Source organism: Solanum pennellii, chromosome 9 (genome assembly GCF_001406875.1).
Source record: "Solanum pennellii chromosome 9, SPENNV200".
In the NCBI taxonomy this organism is placed as follows: Eukaryota; Viridiplantae; Streptophyta; class Magnoliopsida; order Solanales; family Solanaceae; genus Solanum; species Solanum pennellii.
Window position 1 is genome coordinate 74,645,736 of NC_028645.1, and position 15,262 is coordinate 74,660,997.

The 15,262-nt window shown below is 35.3% G+C and overlaps 4 protein-coding genes across 8 annotated transcripts in view; 2 read left to right on the forward strand and 2 right to left on the reverse strand.

The window, feature by feature from the left end:
• LOC107031563 (pre-mRNA-splicing factor 18) overlaps positions 1-1,539 on the forward strand; it is a 3,836-nt gene extending 2,297 nt beyond the window's left edge. The window contains exon 2 of the mRNA XM_015232980.2: positions 759-1,539. Coding sequence (XP_015088466.1) covers positions 759-1,160 — 402 coding nt within the window. The 3' untranslated portion in view covers positions 1,161-1,539. The remainder of the gene's footprint in view (positions 1-758) is intronic.
• Positions 1,540-2,926: 1,387 nt separating this feature from the next.
• LOC107031421 (COMPASS-like H3K4 histone methylase component WDR5B) lies at positions 2,927-5,416 on the forward strand. 3 transcript variants are annotated; one of them, XR_003580365.1, is made up of 4 exons: positions 2,927-3,727; positions 4,390-4,788; positions 4,875-4,971; positions 5,096-5,416. XR_003580365.1 is itself a non-coding variant. In XM_015232781.2 (3 exons), exons 1-2 carry the CDS (start codon positions 3,068-3,070, stop codon positions 4,675-4,677), a joined length of 948 nt encoding a protein of 315 aa, XP_015088267.1. In that variant the 5' UTR covers positions 2,929-3,067; the 3' UTR covers positions 4,678-4,695; positions 5,096-5,397. The 3 variants fall into 3 exon arrangements, 1 of the variants encoding a protein (XP_015088267.1); XR_001458207.2 differs by having other exon boundaries at positions 2,928-3,727; positions 4,390-4,695; XM_015232781.2 differs by lacking the exon at positions 4,875-4,971 and having other exon boundaries at positions 2,929-3,727; positions 4,390-4,695; positions 5,096-5,397.
• Positions 5,322-11,176, reverse strand: LOC107031422. Of its 3 annotated transcripts, none has more exons than XM_015232782.2 (3): positions 10,751-11,172; positions 7,289-7,430; positions 5,322-5,638 (listed from the first exon to the last, which is right to left on the reverse strand). In XM_015232782.2, exons 1-3 carry the CDS (start codon positions 11,059-11,061, stop codon positions 5,555-5,557), a joined length of 537 nt encoding a protein of 178 aa, XP_015088268.1. In that variant the 5' UTR covers positions 11,062-11,172; the 3' UTR covers positions 5,322-5,554. The 3 variants fall into 3 exon arrangements, with proteins under 3 accessions (XP_015088268.1, XP_027775485.1, XP_015088269.1); XM_027919684.1 differs by having other exon boundaries at positions 5,549-5,685; positions 10,751-11,175; XM_015232783.2 differs by lacking the exon at positions 5,322-5,638 and adding an exon at positions 5,877-6,134 and having other exon boundaries at positions 10,751-11,176.
• A 3,021-nt stretch (positions 11,177-14,197) lies between these two features.
• On the reverse strand, positions 14,198-15,262 carry LOC107030695. The gene has a single exon (XM_015231960.2). It carries the CDS (start codon positions 15,260-15,262, stop codon positions 14,198-14,200), a length of 1,065 nt encoding a protein of 354 aa, XP_015087446.1.

Genomic DNA, 15,262 nt, shown 5'->3' on the forward strand with positions numbered 1-15,262 from the left:
TATTAGGAAGAGCTATCATTCATTGATAATTGAGATAAATAAGCACTACGTTGTTGATGACACAATGCTTCTTGATGCTGGTGGGACATAACATACTCTTCTCAATGCTTGCCTAAAGTTTTAGAGTTAAGCCAAGGTTATTTTCTATTTTGATCAGATGTTGGATTTGGTTCCCAGGTTAAACAGACCGACTGTTCTAGAAAATTCATATAGTCAATCCCAACTTGCTCAGGATTCGGGTGTAATAGTAGTAGTGAAAGGATTTATTGTTACTATAGTGAATGCTAAACCAACACCTCCCATACCATCCCTTTACTCAATAAAATCCACAAGTCATTCACAAGTTTTTGTAAATCCAAGTATATCTCAACGTAATTATTTGTCCATCAGCCCAAATTTATGAGCAGAAAGATGGTAATCACCGAACTATTTTCTAATGGTAGGTTTTTGAGCTAACTCTGAACACAGGGGGTATATAAGATATGCACATGGAAAGCTAATATTTATGTAGCAGTTCTGATGGTTTATCTACTAAAATATCACCCAGTCCATAGAGGTTCGTATCTGAGCCAAATGCTAGTAAAGTGGAATTTCTTGTAGCTTATTCTGATGATGAGATCTTTACTTTCCCTTGTCGTATTTTTGGAAAAACATTTATCCAATATGTTTCTTTTATCTTCCCTTTGAAGATTCTTATTGAGATCACTTCTTGTGCATGAAAAGCTTATTTTGTCATGGTTTACTTCTTGTGTATCTAGTTACTTCCTGATGACATTAGGCAAGCACTACTTGTGGTTGTTGAATGCTGTATGAAGAGGGACTATCTAGCTGCAATGGATCAGTATATTAAGATGGCAATCGGTAATGCACCTTGGCCAATTGGTGTTACTATGGTTGGTATTCATGAACGGTCAGCTCGTGAGAAGATTTACACAAACAGTGTTGCTCATATCATGAATGATGAGACAACTAGGAAGTATCTGCAATCAGTTAAAAGACTGATGACATTCTGCCAACGACGCTATCCAGCAATGCCATCCAAGGCTGTGGAGTTCAATAGTCTTGCAAATGGCAGTGACTTGCAGTCTCTACTTGCAGAAGAGGGTACTTCTGGGGGTTCTCAAACCTCAGAGGAAAGGCTTAGAATAATGCCTGCATAAAGGGATAATCCTTCACAGCATATATATAGATATATATATATTAATTTGCCATTAGTACTCTCTTTATTCCGTTTATGTTGATTCTGTCCATGATGTGGCCCGAGTCAAGGCCTGCCCTGCACTGCAAAGCCTTGCACGCACAACGGGGAAAAGAATTTGGATGACCTGGTTTGTATCTTGTGGAATTTGATCTTATGTAGAGACAACTCTCTTTTAGTTCTGGGATGAGTTATTATGATACGTGTTAAGTGCTTGCTTTTTCTTAGCTTTACCTGTGTTTCAGAAAACCAATCGCTGCTAAGATTTGCTTTCACTTCCTCAGTAATATTTGGCATGCTCATGTACCTTTCGTTTCAACAATGGATGTAAACTTTTACAACTCTTCAGCTTTGTATTTATTCATGCCAAAGCTGATCTCAGGGAATGAGTGCATCTTCGAATAAAAATTACTCAATGGCGGCGACCAATATAATAAGAGCAAATCACTCAAAAGTATACAAAAATGGTTCTTTGGGTTCTGGACTCTCATTGAGAGATTTTGCATAGTATTTTTTAAGAATTACTATACCCTATTAATCGAGACAGTGCTATTTTTAATTTTTTAAAAAAAATACTTTTAAGAATACAATTTAAATCATATTTTTCACTATTATTCTTTATCAAATTATAAATGAAATTTTATAAGTAGGGCAATTAGTCTCTTAGCCAATATCAAACTAGGGCAACACGAAAAACATTCAATTATTTTGAGATTCAGTTTTATTAGATTAAAAGTTATTAATTTTCCTTCATTTTTTTTTTGGAACTTGGGACTTCGAATTTAACTTAAAAACTACATTATTTTTTTTCTATATAATTATGAAAAAGAATCCTAAAACTAAATAAACTCAACTGAACAAACTAAATAAATAAATGAAAAATTATGCGAATAAGCAAACATATATTAGTTAATTAGGTAACATAGCTATAATTTGAATTAATTACAGCTCATAACTTAATTATAGTTGTAATTACGTCGCTTATACATACATGAATACATATTATATATTTACAAATACGATAATCTCTCACCACTCTCTGCCCAATCTCGCTCTCTCATCTGATAGATATGCATATACATTTTTCGCCTCTCTCCACTCTCTGCTTCTCTCCGTCTTCTCTCAATCTTGCTCGCCTCTCTCCGCTCTCTCCCAATCTTGCTCGCCTTCCCCCCTCCCCCTCTCGCTCGCAAGATATACAAATACATATATATACTTATTACATATATACAATTATTTTACATATATACATATACAATTGACTTCTCTCCTCTCTCGGCCCTGTCTGCTCGCCTCTCTCGTCCCTCTCCCTCTAACACGTAGCTACGAACCGTAATTAACAAACTATAGCTATGAAACATAATTAAGCTATTTTTGAGTGATTATGTCGAATAAATAAACCCTTAATACTATATTACATGCTTGTAAATCCTATTTAAAAATTTACAAAATTAACAATTGACAATGCCCCTTTTAATAATTTCTCCTATTTTCACTTTCACTTGAAAATTTTTAATCAAAAATTGGACAAAAGCGAGCATATTGTTGCGCGAATAAAAGTAGCCAAAAAAAATCAAAGATTTATCTCCTTCCTGTAAATCGTTTAGACTTCAAAATTTCTATAGTATTTAAGTTTAAATCCATTAAATGCGATTCAAGTCTTTTTATATATATATTTAATAAATTTGTTTTTTCTTATACGTGTAATTTTATTGATTAACGTGGAGAAACTATACACGTATACTAAATTAGTATATGGATTTTCCTACTCGTTAGTCGTAACAAAAACTGATAACAAATCTGTGTAAAAACAGAGTTGAGGCCGAGGGGTTGCGTAGTGGTGACGCCGTGGCCGGAGTCCAAATTCCGATGGCGAACAACAACAACAATCAACCGACGACTCCACCCTACCTTCCCTACCGCCAGAGAAAAGTTCTGACCGGACACACACGCGCCGTCTCTTGCGTGAAGTTCGCCAATAACGGACAACTCTTCGCTTCCGCCTCCTTGGACAAAACCCTAATCGTCTGGTCTACCCAAACCCTAACTCAGCTTTCACGTCTCGTCGGCCATTCAGAAGGTGTCTCCGACCTATCATGGTCGTCTGATTCAAGTTACATATGCTCCGCCTCTGACGATCGTACGCTTCGTATTTGGAATGCACGCACAGCTGAGTCGGTCAAAACTCTCCGGGGACATACTGGGTTTGTGTTCTGCGTTAATTTCAATCCTCAGTCCAATCTCATAGTTTCAGGTTCGTTTGATGAGACTTTTCGGGTCTGGGATGTGAAAACGGGCAAGCCAATCCACGCGATTAAGGCACATTCGATGCCAGTTACTTCGGTTCATTTCAACAAAGACGGGTCTTTGATTGTTTCGGGTAGTCATGATGGGTCTTGTAAGATATGGGATATGGCTTCCGGTGCTTGCCTCAAGACTCTTATTGATGATAAGGTTCCTGCAGTTTCCTTTGCCAAGTTTTCACCTAATGGCAAGTTTATTCTTGTTGCCACCCTAGATAATACTCTTGTAAGTATTCAGAAATATTCTAATGTGTATTATCTGAAGTTGATATGTAGGCCTCAAAGGAAATGTTTTTCGTGATAAAAATCGAACAGCAGCTCAATGTGGACTGGGGCTTAGTTGCTTTTGTTGCACTTACATTAGGTTTCGGATAAGTGTGAAATTCAGAGAACTCATAGGTTTAGATGATCTCTAATGCCCAACAGGAAAACACAAAGTAATTACAAGTATTGTATTAGAATGGATACGAATGAAGTAATGTTTTGATGTAGTGTCTGTTCTGGTTTTTAGTATGTTTTGTCATGCTTTCTATAGCATTTTGTCTTGGCTTCTTCACTCTTGTTGTTTTCTTTTTTTCTAACTGGTTCGTATTGCTTTTACTTGAATCAAGGATCTATTAGAAACAACGTGTCTATCTCCCAAGTTAAGGGTTAGGTCTGCATATGCATTACCCGTGATTACACTAGGTGTGTTGCTTTTGTGTAGCAAGTCTAGTTTGGGATTGATGGCATTGTTATTGGTTTAGTAGTATTGAACAACTCAAAGAATTCAGTATTTCATGATACATTTCCTTTTAAGCTTGGAAAACATGACTTGATTTGATTATATCACTTCTCCTGCACGACTGACTTGTAACTTGGGCTTTTTGTGATTGTTCTTGAGTACAGAAGCTATGGAATTATTCTACTGGAAAATTCATAAAAAGCTACGCAGGCCATGTGAACAGAGTGTACTGCATAACTTCCACGTTTTCAGTCACAAATGGGAAGTATATTGTGAGTGGCTCAGAAGATCAATGTGTCTACGTATGGGATTTGCAAGGGAAAAACTTGCTGCAGAAATTTGAAGGGCATACTGATACCGTCATTTCAGTGTGTTGCCACCCCATAGAAAACATGATTCTCTCAGCTGGACTAGATAATGACAGGACAGTGAGGGTCTGGGTCCAAGACTAACGAATATCCTCAACTGTGGTAGGTTCATTCTATCCTACAAATACACGATCTTTGTGTACTTAAGATTGATATTAACTTTTGGAGATTGGAACGTCAAAATTTTATTAACATGTGAGTTTTTAGTAACAAGAAGTGCTTAAATCACATGTCATTTATATACTTTTCACTTGTTAACTTTGGCTTTTCCCAATATCTAGGCAGCCTTGAATCCAAAGTGGTCCTTTGTCTGGTAGATTGAGTTGAATGTAATGGAAAGAGTCATCCGTTCAGTTGCACTCTTATTCTTCTTTCTATGTAAGCAAAATAATTTCACACAAAAGATGGAGTATCTATACGTCAAAGTCTATAGTTTCATTTCTTTGAAGGTCCATAATTCAAGATTTTTCGAACTATCTCACATGGTTTACATAATTTATAGGTTTTTGCCCAGGGATGTTCGCTTGCATTACGTTACATTGTGTAATTTGGCTGTCGCAGAGGGGCGTAAAATATGGCAATGAGTCCTGTGTGTTTATGAATAGTGCAGTTATCTGCATACTCCGGAAATTGATGCCAGAAGATGTTGCGTTATCAAGTTGCAAAAAACTGGCAACTGTATTTTATTTTTTATATGTGAGAAACTAGATGGTGCCATTCCTCCAGAATACTGAGGGTAAGCATTTATTAATGTAAGATAAGTTAAAATATATGAATAGAATGTGTTGTTTTCATTCATATGAAGAGTTCTCCGGGGGTTTGACATTTACAGCAAGCGCAGAAAGTTGAGCTACATTGATCACTCTATTGGGTCCTTAGACTCGCAGTTTTGAAATGCAAACATTGTGAAATGAATATACGTCACCTCGGTATGCACGCAGCGTTGCTCCTGCTCCTTCCGTTACTGCCTTTTCCTATCTCCATATGTATCTTCTAGACCGTTTGTCACCCTCTTTCTTCTCTCCTCAATCATATCTGAATATGCCTGTGGAGTGTGAACAATCAATTCAGTGCTAGTGCTTCCAACTTTATCTGAAAGGTGTGTTGCCAGTAAACAATGCTTTCGAGAATAAAAAATCTAGAGGCTAAAGTTTACGGGTCACTTAACAATTAGCATCATATCCTTAGAAGATCAAAGTCTGCTGCACTTTGGTTAGGAGGGTATAGACCGGAAGTACTCGACTACAATTAAAAACTGCATACAATGACACCTCTACTGTATCTACTAAACAATGGTCCATTGCAACATCGATCCACTGCAGTTTGTTCGATGAAAATCTTGTTCGTAATCACATGCTAAACACGGCTGAACTATAAACATTTACATCAAACTCATCAAAGCAACATGGATATAAGACAAACAACCATCCTCACCCACCACCTAACAGAGTATTGTTGCCCAAGAGGCGTAACATTACTGGTGTATCTTCTAGACCGTTTATCACACTCTTTCTTCTCTCTGCAATCATGTCTGAATATGCCTGCAGAGCAGTAGCAATCAACCCAGTGCAACTGCTTTCACCTTTACATGATGAAGGAGCGTTACCAGTAAAGTTTTTTAAGGGGAAAAAAATCTCCTGGAAGCTAAAAACTATTGGTCATTTAAGTAGAAACATCTCCTTAGAAGCTCAAAGTAACTTAGTATATCTGTACTGCTGCAGGCTGGCTTCATAGACATCTTGGTTAGGGCTATAACAAAGGCGTCAATTGCAATTGAAAACCAAATGACATCTCTGCTGTCTCCACTTAAGCAGATAAGTGATCTTATAAAGCCAAAATTCAAAAGTAACCACTTAGAAGTATCACGGATAGTGTAAGATTGATCCACTGCAACTTTGTTCAAAGAAACTTAATTTGTCATCACATGCTGTAACTGAATTATAAACATATAGATCAAAACAACATTGGATATAAGATATGCATGCATTGCTGCAAACAACAATCCCCACGCCACTCTTAACAGTATATTGTTGCCCAAGAACATCTCCAAATTTATTGACCCTCACCCCTAGGAAAAGATATTGAGAAAGACATCAGAGGATGCTGAATTATGTTATTGAACAAACGTGAAAATCCATTTACTTGCTACCTCATAGTGAGTGCATTTAGATATTCAGATCTCTTTTCCTTTTTGGTAGCAATTCAAGATTAGCTGCTGCACAGCCTTTGCAGCATATATCCAATACCAATTATATCACGAACAAATGTAAAATCCTTCAGATAGGTGTATAGAAATGTGGAAGGATAAGATATTGAATCATATTTTAGTCCACACGAAGAGAAGCAATATCTTTTTTTCTTTAGAACAATGGTTCCAGGTCAGCTTGCACATCTTGGCTAGTGATGCATTCTACCTTACCAGGTAACTGTCCACTGAATCTTAGTCAGACCAAAAGAAGTTGGACTCATTTTATCATTAAATGGATTAAGTTACTACTGTAATTGCGCGACAGAGATGACAACCTACACTAACCCTCGTTCACAGTATCTCCAAGCATAGGTCAATGATTAAAGAAAAGACATCAATGAATTTGGCGCATTTAGCAAATTTAGCTTGTGTACCATGTAGTCATACCATGATTAGAGAAAATGCATCAAATCTGGTATTAGATAATACAAACTAAAAATGGTTTACCTTGGGGTAAGAATAAAGAAAGATGTACCACCATGCTGCAATTGTAGTCATCACTACTGCAGTGGCTACAGCCGAGTGCAGAATCAGCCAGCTCAAGCTAATTATCACTGTTCCAGTAAGAGTTATTGTCCAAGGTTGACACCTACTATGAAAAGAGTACTTAGAATTTGCAGAAAGCATTGTAGCTGCAGAGAACTCTGATCATTCACCAAATTCATTGGGATTAAACATGTTAAAGTGCAGATGAAGGGGAGAAAATATAATAACTAGTCCTAGTGGAACAAACAACGAAAGGTTCCATGTTCAATTGCATTGTTGTCAAAGGCTCGATTAAACCCAGAGACTAGATGTCAAAAGGTTGAGTGCCATCTCTTGCTTAGGCAGCGTTCAGTTCAGGTGCTTACGCCCTAAGATGTGTACATCTGATACACACATAATGTATATATGTTCAGTAAATATTATGTATAAATTTTATTTTTTCTTTATTTACGCCTTCCTTTATCAAAGCACATACTTTCTTAGCCTTTTTGTGCTTGGAGTCCCAACCTATCTCAGTGCTTCTTAGCAGTAGCTTTTCACCTTTGATAATCCTGTTGTAGTAGCTGATGTAAACGATGGCAGTTCATCTTTGTTTACTCACTGCCTTCCATTTGACCTATAGCCACGAGGAGGAAGGAATGCAGTTGATGGATGTGCATTCCCACCGAGTAAAAATTATAATCTGCCTCCTTCAATGGCAAAACTTGTAGAATGTTATTATCACAGCTCACTCACGTTCAGCTGAGAATCAATTTGGCTGGCAAAACCAGTTTATATAAATGGGGTTCCCAGCAGAGACTTAAGTTGGTACAAATGATTCCCAGTTAATTCACCAACAACAACAATAGAGGCAGCAGCAACAGTAACAGCGACATACCCAGTGTAGTTCCACAAAGTAGGGACTGGAGAGGCTAGAGTTTATGCAGATCTTACCCCTAACTCAGAGGTAGAGAGATTGTTTCTGACCCTCGACTCAAGAGAACAGTCCAGAAAGAGAATAAACAGAAGTGAAAGCATCACAAAATATATCGAACAGTAACTAGAACAAAATAATACGATAATGGAAGTACAAGAAACATCATGTTGTATATTGATTTGGATCATGGGCCACCCATGTAAATTGATCCGATCCGACCCATTTGAAAGAGAGAATACCAAATGAGGTTATGCAGGAAGTTATTCAATTTCCTAAATAGAATTACAAGACAGAGATTAAAAAGTGGAAACTTGAAAAGTTTTTCGATTGATAGTTAAAATAAGGAGGTGTTTGGATTGCCTATATTTTTTAAGTGGCTTAAGTTAAAAGTCAAAAGTTGGGAACACCCAACTTTTGACTTTTGGCTTTTTGTTGTACTTTTCAACTTCAAAGAAAGTGCTTCAAAACACTTTTTGTGTTCTTCAAACACTTCCCAAACCAAAAATAACTTAAAAGCCAAAAGCCACTAAAAAATAAGTTGACCCAACACCCTAAGTCCTCTCTTATATATATCTTACTCTATCAAAAGAACTAAAGAGCGTGAAGAAGAAAAAATCCTCCTTTTACTAAACAGAAACACACAATAACATTAGAACATCTAGTTTGTAGAATCAAAACTTTGTTTGCAAGAGATTCAAAGAAAAATCGGGGTGATTCTTTTGGTAGCAAGATCAACTATTTCCACTCTGATTTTAAGGTACACGATTCATTGTTCTTGCTCCTTATTTATTTGATAGTGCCTTCTTTCAACAACATCAATTTGTTGAGGTGTATGAGAAATAGTTAATTGCCTAATAATAATGCCCTTTTCAGTACACAATTCATAAAACTATTTTGACAAATATTCAAAAACTTTATCAGTTCTTAAATACTTCTATCTAATTGATTCTTAACTTCATTTGTGTATCTTTTGAAGCATTCTCACTCATTTTAAATCCATTTTACATGAATAATATATCATGGAAAGCCCTAAACAAGGAGAATCTGAAAAAATAAGTTTCATGCCAAAAATTCCAAACGAGTTATTTCCAGAAATCAGATTACAGTAGCCTCTGCATTGATTGCTCACATTTCGGTTGCCTCTATGAATTTTTGAAGTTGACTGAAATTTTGGTCAATTTTTCTGAAAAAGTGCAACTGTAATTTAAGTATTTAACATATGGATATTATTCGTGTGAAATTTTAGCATGAAACTTATATTGTCATAATCTTTTAGCTTAGGTCTTTGAATTAATATATTATTCATGTAAAACGGACATTGCTTTCAATTGGTGTATGACGTAGATTTTTATTTATTTTTGAATCAGGTAGCATACTCTAATGACGTAGACATTGCTTTCAATTGCTTTTCTCAAGTAAAATTGGTTGCACATTCATTGTTAGACATTCAGAAATGTATATTTTAACAGCAATTTTTTTTATATAATTTTTTTTTCTCCATAGGTCCATCTAACTGATGGGGCGAGACTCTTAAACTGTATATTTACCAAAATTTTAATTACACGGACGAGGACATAAACCTTAGCCTCAATAACATTGTGAAGATTGATAAAATTAACCTTTAAAGACATTTGAGTACACCAAAAAAGAGTATTCTGGTGAGTATCATTGCTACCGATGGTATGAGACACATCTAAGTAGCTGGATGCTAATCACCAAAAAAGGCTCACAGTAGTAACTGGACATCAATGATGAATTTGTTCTTCTTCTTCTTAACTCTGAAATATGGGAGTCCATCAGATTAATATCCAACGAGAGCTCTAATCTTTAAAGATAGGAAAGTAGTTTCATTGAAGATATTATTGGATAAAACTCAATGTGGATGGTTGTAGTAGAACTCATTGAACAAAGCTTTGATTCCACAAACTAGTTGTCCTAATATTATTGTGTGTTTGTGTTTAGCAAAACAAGAATATTTTCTTATTCACCCTCTTTTGCTCTTCTGTTGGAGAAGATATATTATAAAAGAGGTCTTAGAAAAACTACCAATAGAAAAACTTATCACATACTCACTTTTTTATCTTTGTGGTAGTTTTCATTAGGAAATTGAGTAACTTTCTCGCTAACCTCCTTTGGTATTATCTCTTTCAAACGGCCCGCATCAGTTCAGTTCACATGGCTGATCCATGACCCAAATCAATATCCAACATTTCACATGATGGACTAGACCCAAGCTGGCACCACTAGTAGTAACACACACAATTCATATCACAAATAATTTGTGCGACTTATGGGTCAACGAGTACAATTCTTGCTACTATGCAACACATCATATAGTAATAAAAGTTGAAGAACAAAGCAACTACAGAAGCAATAATATGGTTACTAGCATGGATGAATAGCAACAAAATGCAGTAGTACAAGCTAAACCCGTACATTCCAAACAGTGAGTGAATAGATAAACAAAGGCAAATGCAAAACATAAAAAAGGGGAAAAAAGGAATTACCAGGAGGGTTTGGTGTCCCATACAGAATCATACTCTAGGGAAAGATAATTGAGATAGCTATCCATATCTTCAACCACTCCGTTTTCGTTGAAGAACGCCGACTCTTTTGGGTCATTGGAATTGATTCCACGAACTGTACTAGTCCTTGTACGTTTACAAAATTTGTGAGAGGAAAGGGAAGTAATTGACGGAAGTTTCGACGAGAACTCAATATCGGAAAGTTGAGAACGAGCGACGCGGCGGTGGACCGGCGGTGTAAGGCAAAGCAGCGGCAGTAGAACGGAGGAGGAGAGACTCTGAGTTGCTATCATCTTTTTGTTTCCTCAGCTTTAACCAATTCCCGACAAAATCGTGTATTTTACTATTTGGGTTTGCCCTCAAATTTACCTGTTAATTGTTATGGCGCTTCCGTTACTTTTTTGTGTTTATAAAATCATTCAGATACTTATTGCATCCTATATTTTATAATAAATTATATTAATCTATAAACAAACTATTTAGACGGAATGGTCTGATGGATCCTTATACTTGTATCAATTTTTATTAGGGACTCATCTATTTAATATTTTGTTAACTGAACCCTAAAACTTCACCAAAATGAAATTTTTAAGCCCCTCCAACCATGTGTGTAGCTTACTCTGTTTTATTTAATTGACATGTCATATATGCCACATCATAATTATTTCATAACTATATTAAAAATTCTTAACCAAAATTATTTAATAAAATATAGAATAATAACATTTTAATCTATTATTGGCATCTCTCATCCTCCCTATTTTCCCTATTTGACCACCACCGAACGGAAGTCATCGCCGGCGTCGTAAAATTCATTAAAATCCAACTGTAAAATCCAACATAGCATTTTCGATTTTTCGGCATGGATAGCAATACAAACTAGTCGGAGAAGGTGAGGATATCGTCGATGTCGGAGAAATCGATGGAGCCATTGCATTGTCTCATTTTTGCCGGCATCGTCTCCATTTTTGCCGGCGTCATCGCCATTTTTGCCAGCGAAATCAAAGTAACAACAACCTAAGCCACCTAACAACCACTAATAACAACTTAAGCCACCTAACAACCAGATCTGACCAAACCTTTCATAATCCAATGTTAACTACTATTTCACACCCCAAATTGCTTACACATGAGTAATTTTGACAACAAAAGAGGTCAAATTACTCATTAGAGATATTAACAACTATATTTATTCCACTAATTTTCTGATTATTTTTTTTTTGCTTATTACGTTCAAAAGAAGAATTCTCAATTTCATTTTTATTTAGGATAACAAAAAACAAAAAACAAAAATAAAAACAAGAAAGAAGTTGGAAAGAAGCAAGTAAGGCAGAAAAAATAGGGATGGGTGGGGGAAGAATAGGGAAGTGATGATTGAAGAGGAAAAAATAGGAATGGATGGGGAAAAGAAGAAAGAAGTAAAAGAAAAATGAAATAAATAATATAGGGTGTGGATAATAAGAAAGAAAAATGGTTGGGGTGGCTGAAAGAATAGTAGTGTGGGGAAGAAGTTGAGTTTTTCCCTTTTTACATTTATTATTTTCTTTTTTTTAAAATAATTTTAATAATTTAAAAGTAAAAGTTAAAATTTTAAATATCATGTTCACTTGCCTTTACAGGCGTGTGACTACACTCTCTTGCCAACTCATCCATATTAATATCACATAAGGATGGTCAATGGTTAGAGGGATTTAATATATTGTGTTAAGTTGAGTATAAGGGTTCAGTTGACAAAATATTAAGTAAAAGATTGCATAATACAAACTGATACAAGTATAAGAATCTACCATATCATTGTGCCAACTACTTATAAAGTGATAGAAATCAGGTAATGATGTATATTAGTTCATTTTTTAATTTTATTTACCAATACATATCTCAATGTAAGGATTAATTACTATTAAGCTTTTGGAGAAAAAAATAATGGATCTCACTATAAATAGTTTTGGTAAAATTTCTAATGAAGTTTGAACATTTTATATTAATGAAAGCATAGTGCAAGAACTTAGTGGCCATTTGTCCTTTAGTATTTTACTTTTTTTTTAATTTTAATTTTGAAAATTATGTTTGATCATAAAAATAAGATATAATATATAAATATGATTCATAACTTGGCTTTAACTCACAATTATGATCTTTAATTTTGGGTGTGCACAAGTATGCATTTAAACTTGTATAAAATTGAATAAATGAACACATTTGTCCTATATGACACCTTATATAACAATTTTGTGTTCTACGTGACATCATACCAGGGGTGGCTCGACAGTGTTAAAAAAATACATGTGCCTTAGGTCCCTAAATTTAAAGGGCCTCATTTTTTTTTTATAATAATATGCTATAAGTTATTATTTTTTAACAAATATGAATGCTACTTGTAGAAAAAATAAACATTTCATGAAAAATGAAGGAATTATTAGAAGAAAATTACATATTTTGAGTACTATATCTTATGAAAAATAATTTAAAATTAGAATGGTTATATTATGTGGTGAAAACTAAAAGAAATAAATTATATAAAAATTATTAATAATTTAAGTTTACTGCCCCATTTGATTTTTGCTTTAGGCCATGAATACGCTTGAGTCGCTCCTGCATCCTACTTGTATTATTTCTGGCAGGACATGTGTGTCTACTTGTTCAGTTTTATATAAGTTTAAATATCTATTTGTGCGCACTGAAAATTAAAGGATATAATTATTTCGATTAAGCCAAGTTAAGAGTCATATTTATTTATGGATAAGAATAATAAAGCTGAATTCTGGAATTTGAAAAAGAACACATTAAAAAATGTTATTCTTTTCACTCTAAAACACTCTCGAAAATCGAGGTCAATTCTTAAAAACATCACTTTAATTTTCAAATACAATTTATTAATTTAGAAACAATAATTATTATTTTCAAGTTTCTATATTTTAGTCAAAGACCTATTTTTTATTTCCTTCGCGGCAGAGAATGAATTATTAGGACTTTAAAGTAGGGGAATTTATACCAATAACGTTATTTTTTTTAACCCAGTTTATAACTAACCACTAAGGCAACTCGCGTCTAAAAGGCCATATAGTGCAAATATCCATATTAATGATGTATGCTCAATTCTTGAACATCATTTTTGGATAGGTTTAAAAGTCGGAATAAGTTAATTAATGCTATTACATGTTAAGTTGGACCATGCAGGCTCAAACGTAGTTTCAAGTTTCAACTTTAAAATCTACGATCAAACAGAAGCTCAAGTAATAATTTGGCTTAGTCACACGTCAACGATAAAAGTAACATGTTTCGATGAAAAGAAGTAAAAATCAGGATGAACAATCAACAACAAGAAAAGAACAAATTGGGCATTATATTTCTGTAAAAATCTATAGTAAGGATGATCTTTTCTCCTTTACATTGATGCCCCCATCATTTCACAGTACCAATGATATTTCTTCATTGACCTAAGGATCCATCTGAAATTCTTATGGATACATCAGCAGAAGGATCATGAAGATGAATACGCGGAAATGGCGTTGAGAGTCCATGAACCACAATCCTTTTATTGTAAACAAGATCATAATCCTTGACTTTAACATAATTGATCCTCATTGGAACCAAAGGACCATTGCCACCTGCAGTAGTCACCACCAATTTCCCCTCTTTGTCCATTGTCATCAGCTCTGTATTAGGAGCCAATTCAGCTAACTCCGACGCCATTAACAGCCTATTAGGTACAATATGAAACCCAAGATTTGAAACATACTCATGCCCAATTCCGACACCAAATATAGACAAATCATCCATTGCAAAAACAGTCATTGATTTCAAATCTGCTAGTTCAGGGTACTTAACCCTCATAGCAAGTGCCACCAAAGTATAACCACCAGTACGCAAACGACCCATTACATCTTTTAACATCAAGCGCGTGGCAGCAAACGCTGCCGTAGGCGGCGGAAGAAACGGGAAGGATAAACTAGTCATACTCTCAATTCTGCAAGAAATTGAAGAAAGATGAGAGACATACCCCTGTATACCGTGAACAATGAAGAACCCATTGTTGAACATATCCGGTTTAGTAATTTCCACCCCATTAACGAACACTTCCTTTGAGGAATTTCCGAATCGAGATGGGGTAATCGTGAGACATCGAGTTGGGGCTAAAGTTTCAATCTTTGTACCAAATGCTAAACTCCGGAGGAAGTGAAACGAGTAGAGACCAAGAACAGAGTGTTCTTGAAGAAGAAGGGGAATAGAGCAAGAAGGGCAAGTGAGGAGGGAGGAATCAGTTGGGGCAAAAATGGTAAGTGGGAAATTAACGGTGGAGATGGAGGAATTGAGAGAAGCATCAGCAAGGTCATTGAATCCAAGATTTGAGAGAATGACTGCCAACGGAAGTGGTGATAGAGATGGAGTTTGCAGGAGGTGACGACGAGATTCTGATGTTGAACAGAACATTGGGTTTGCAGTACAGATGAAAATGGAAATGAGGAAGATGAAAAGATTAACAGTGGACGCCAT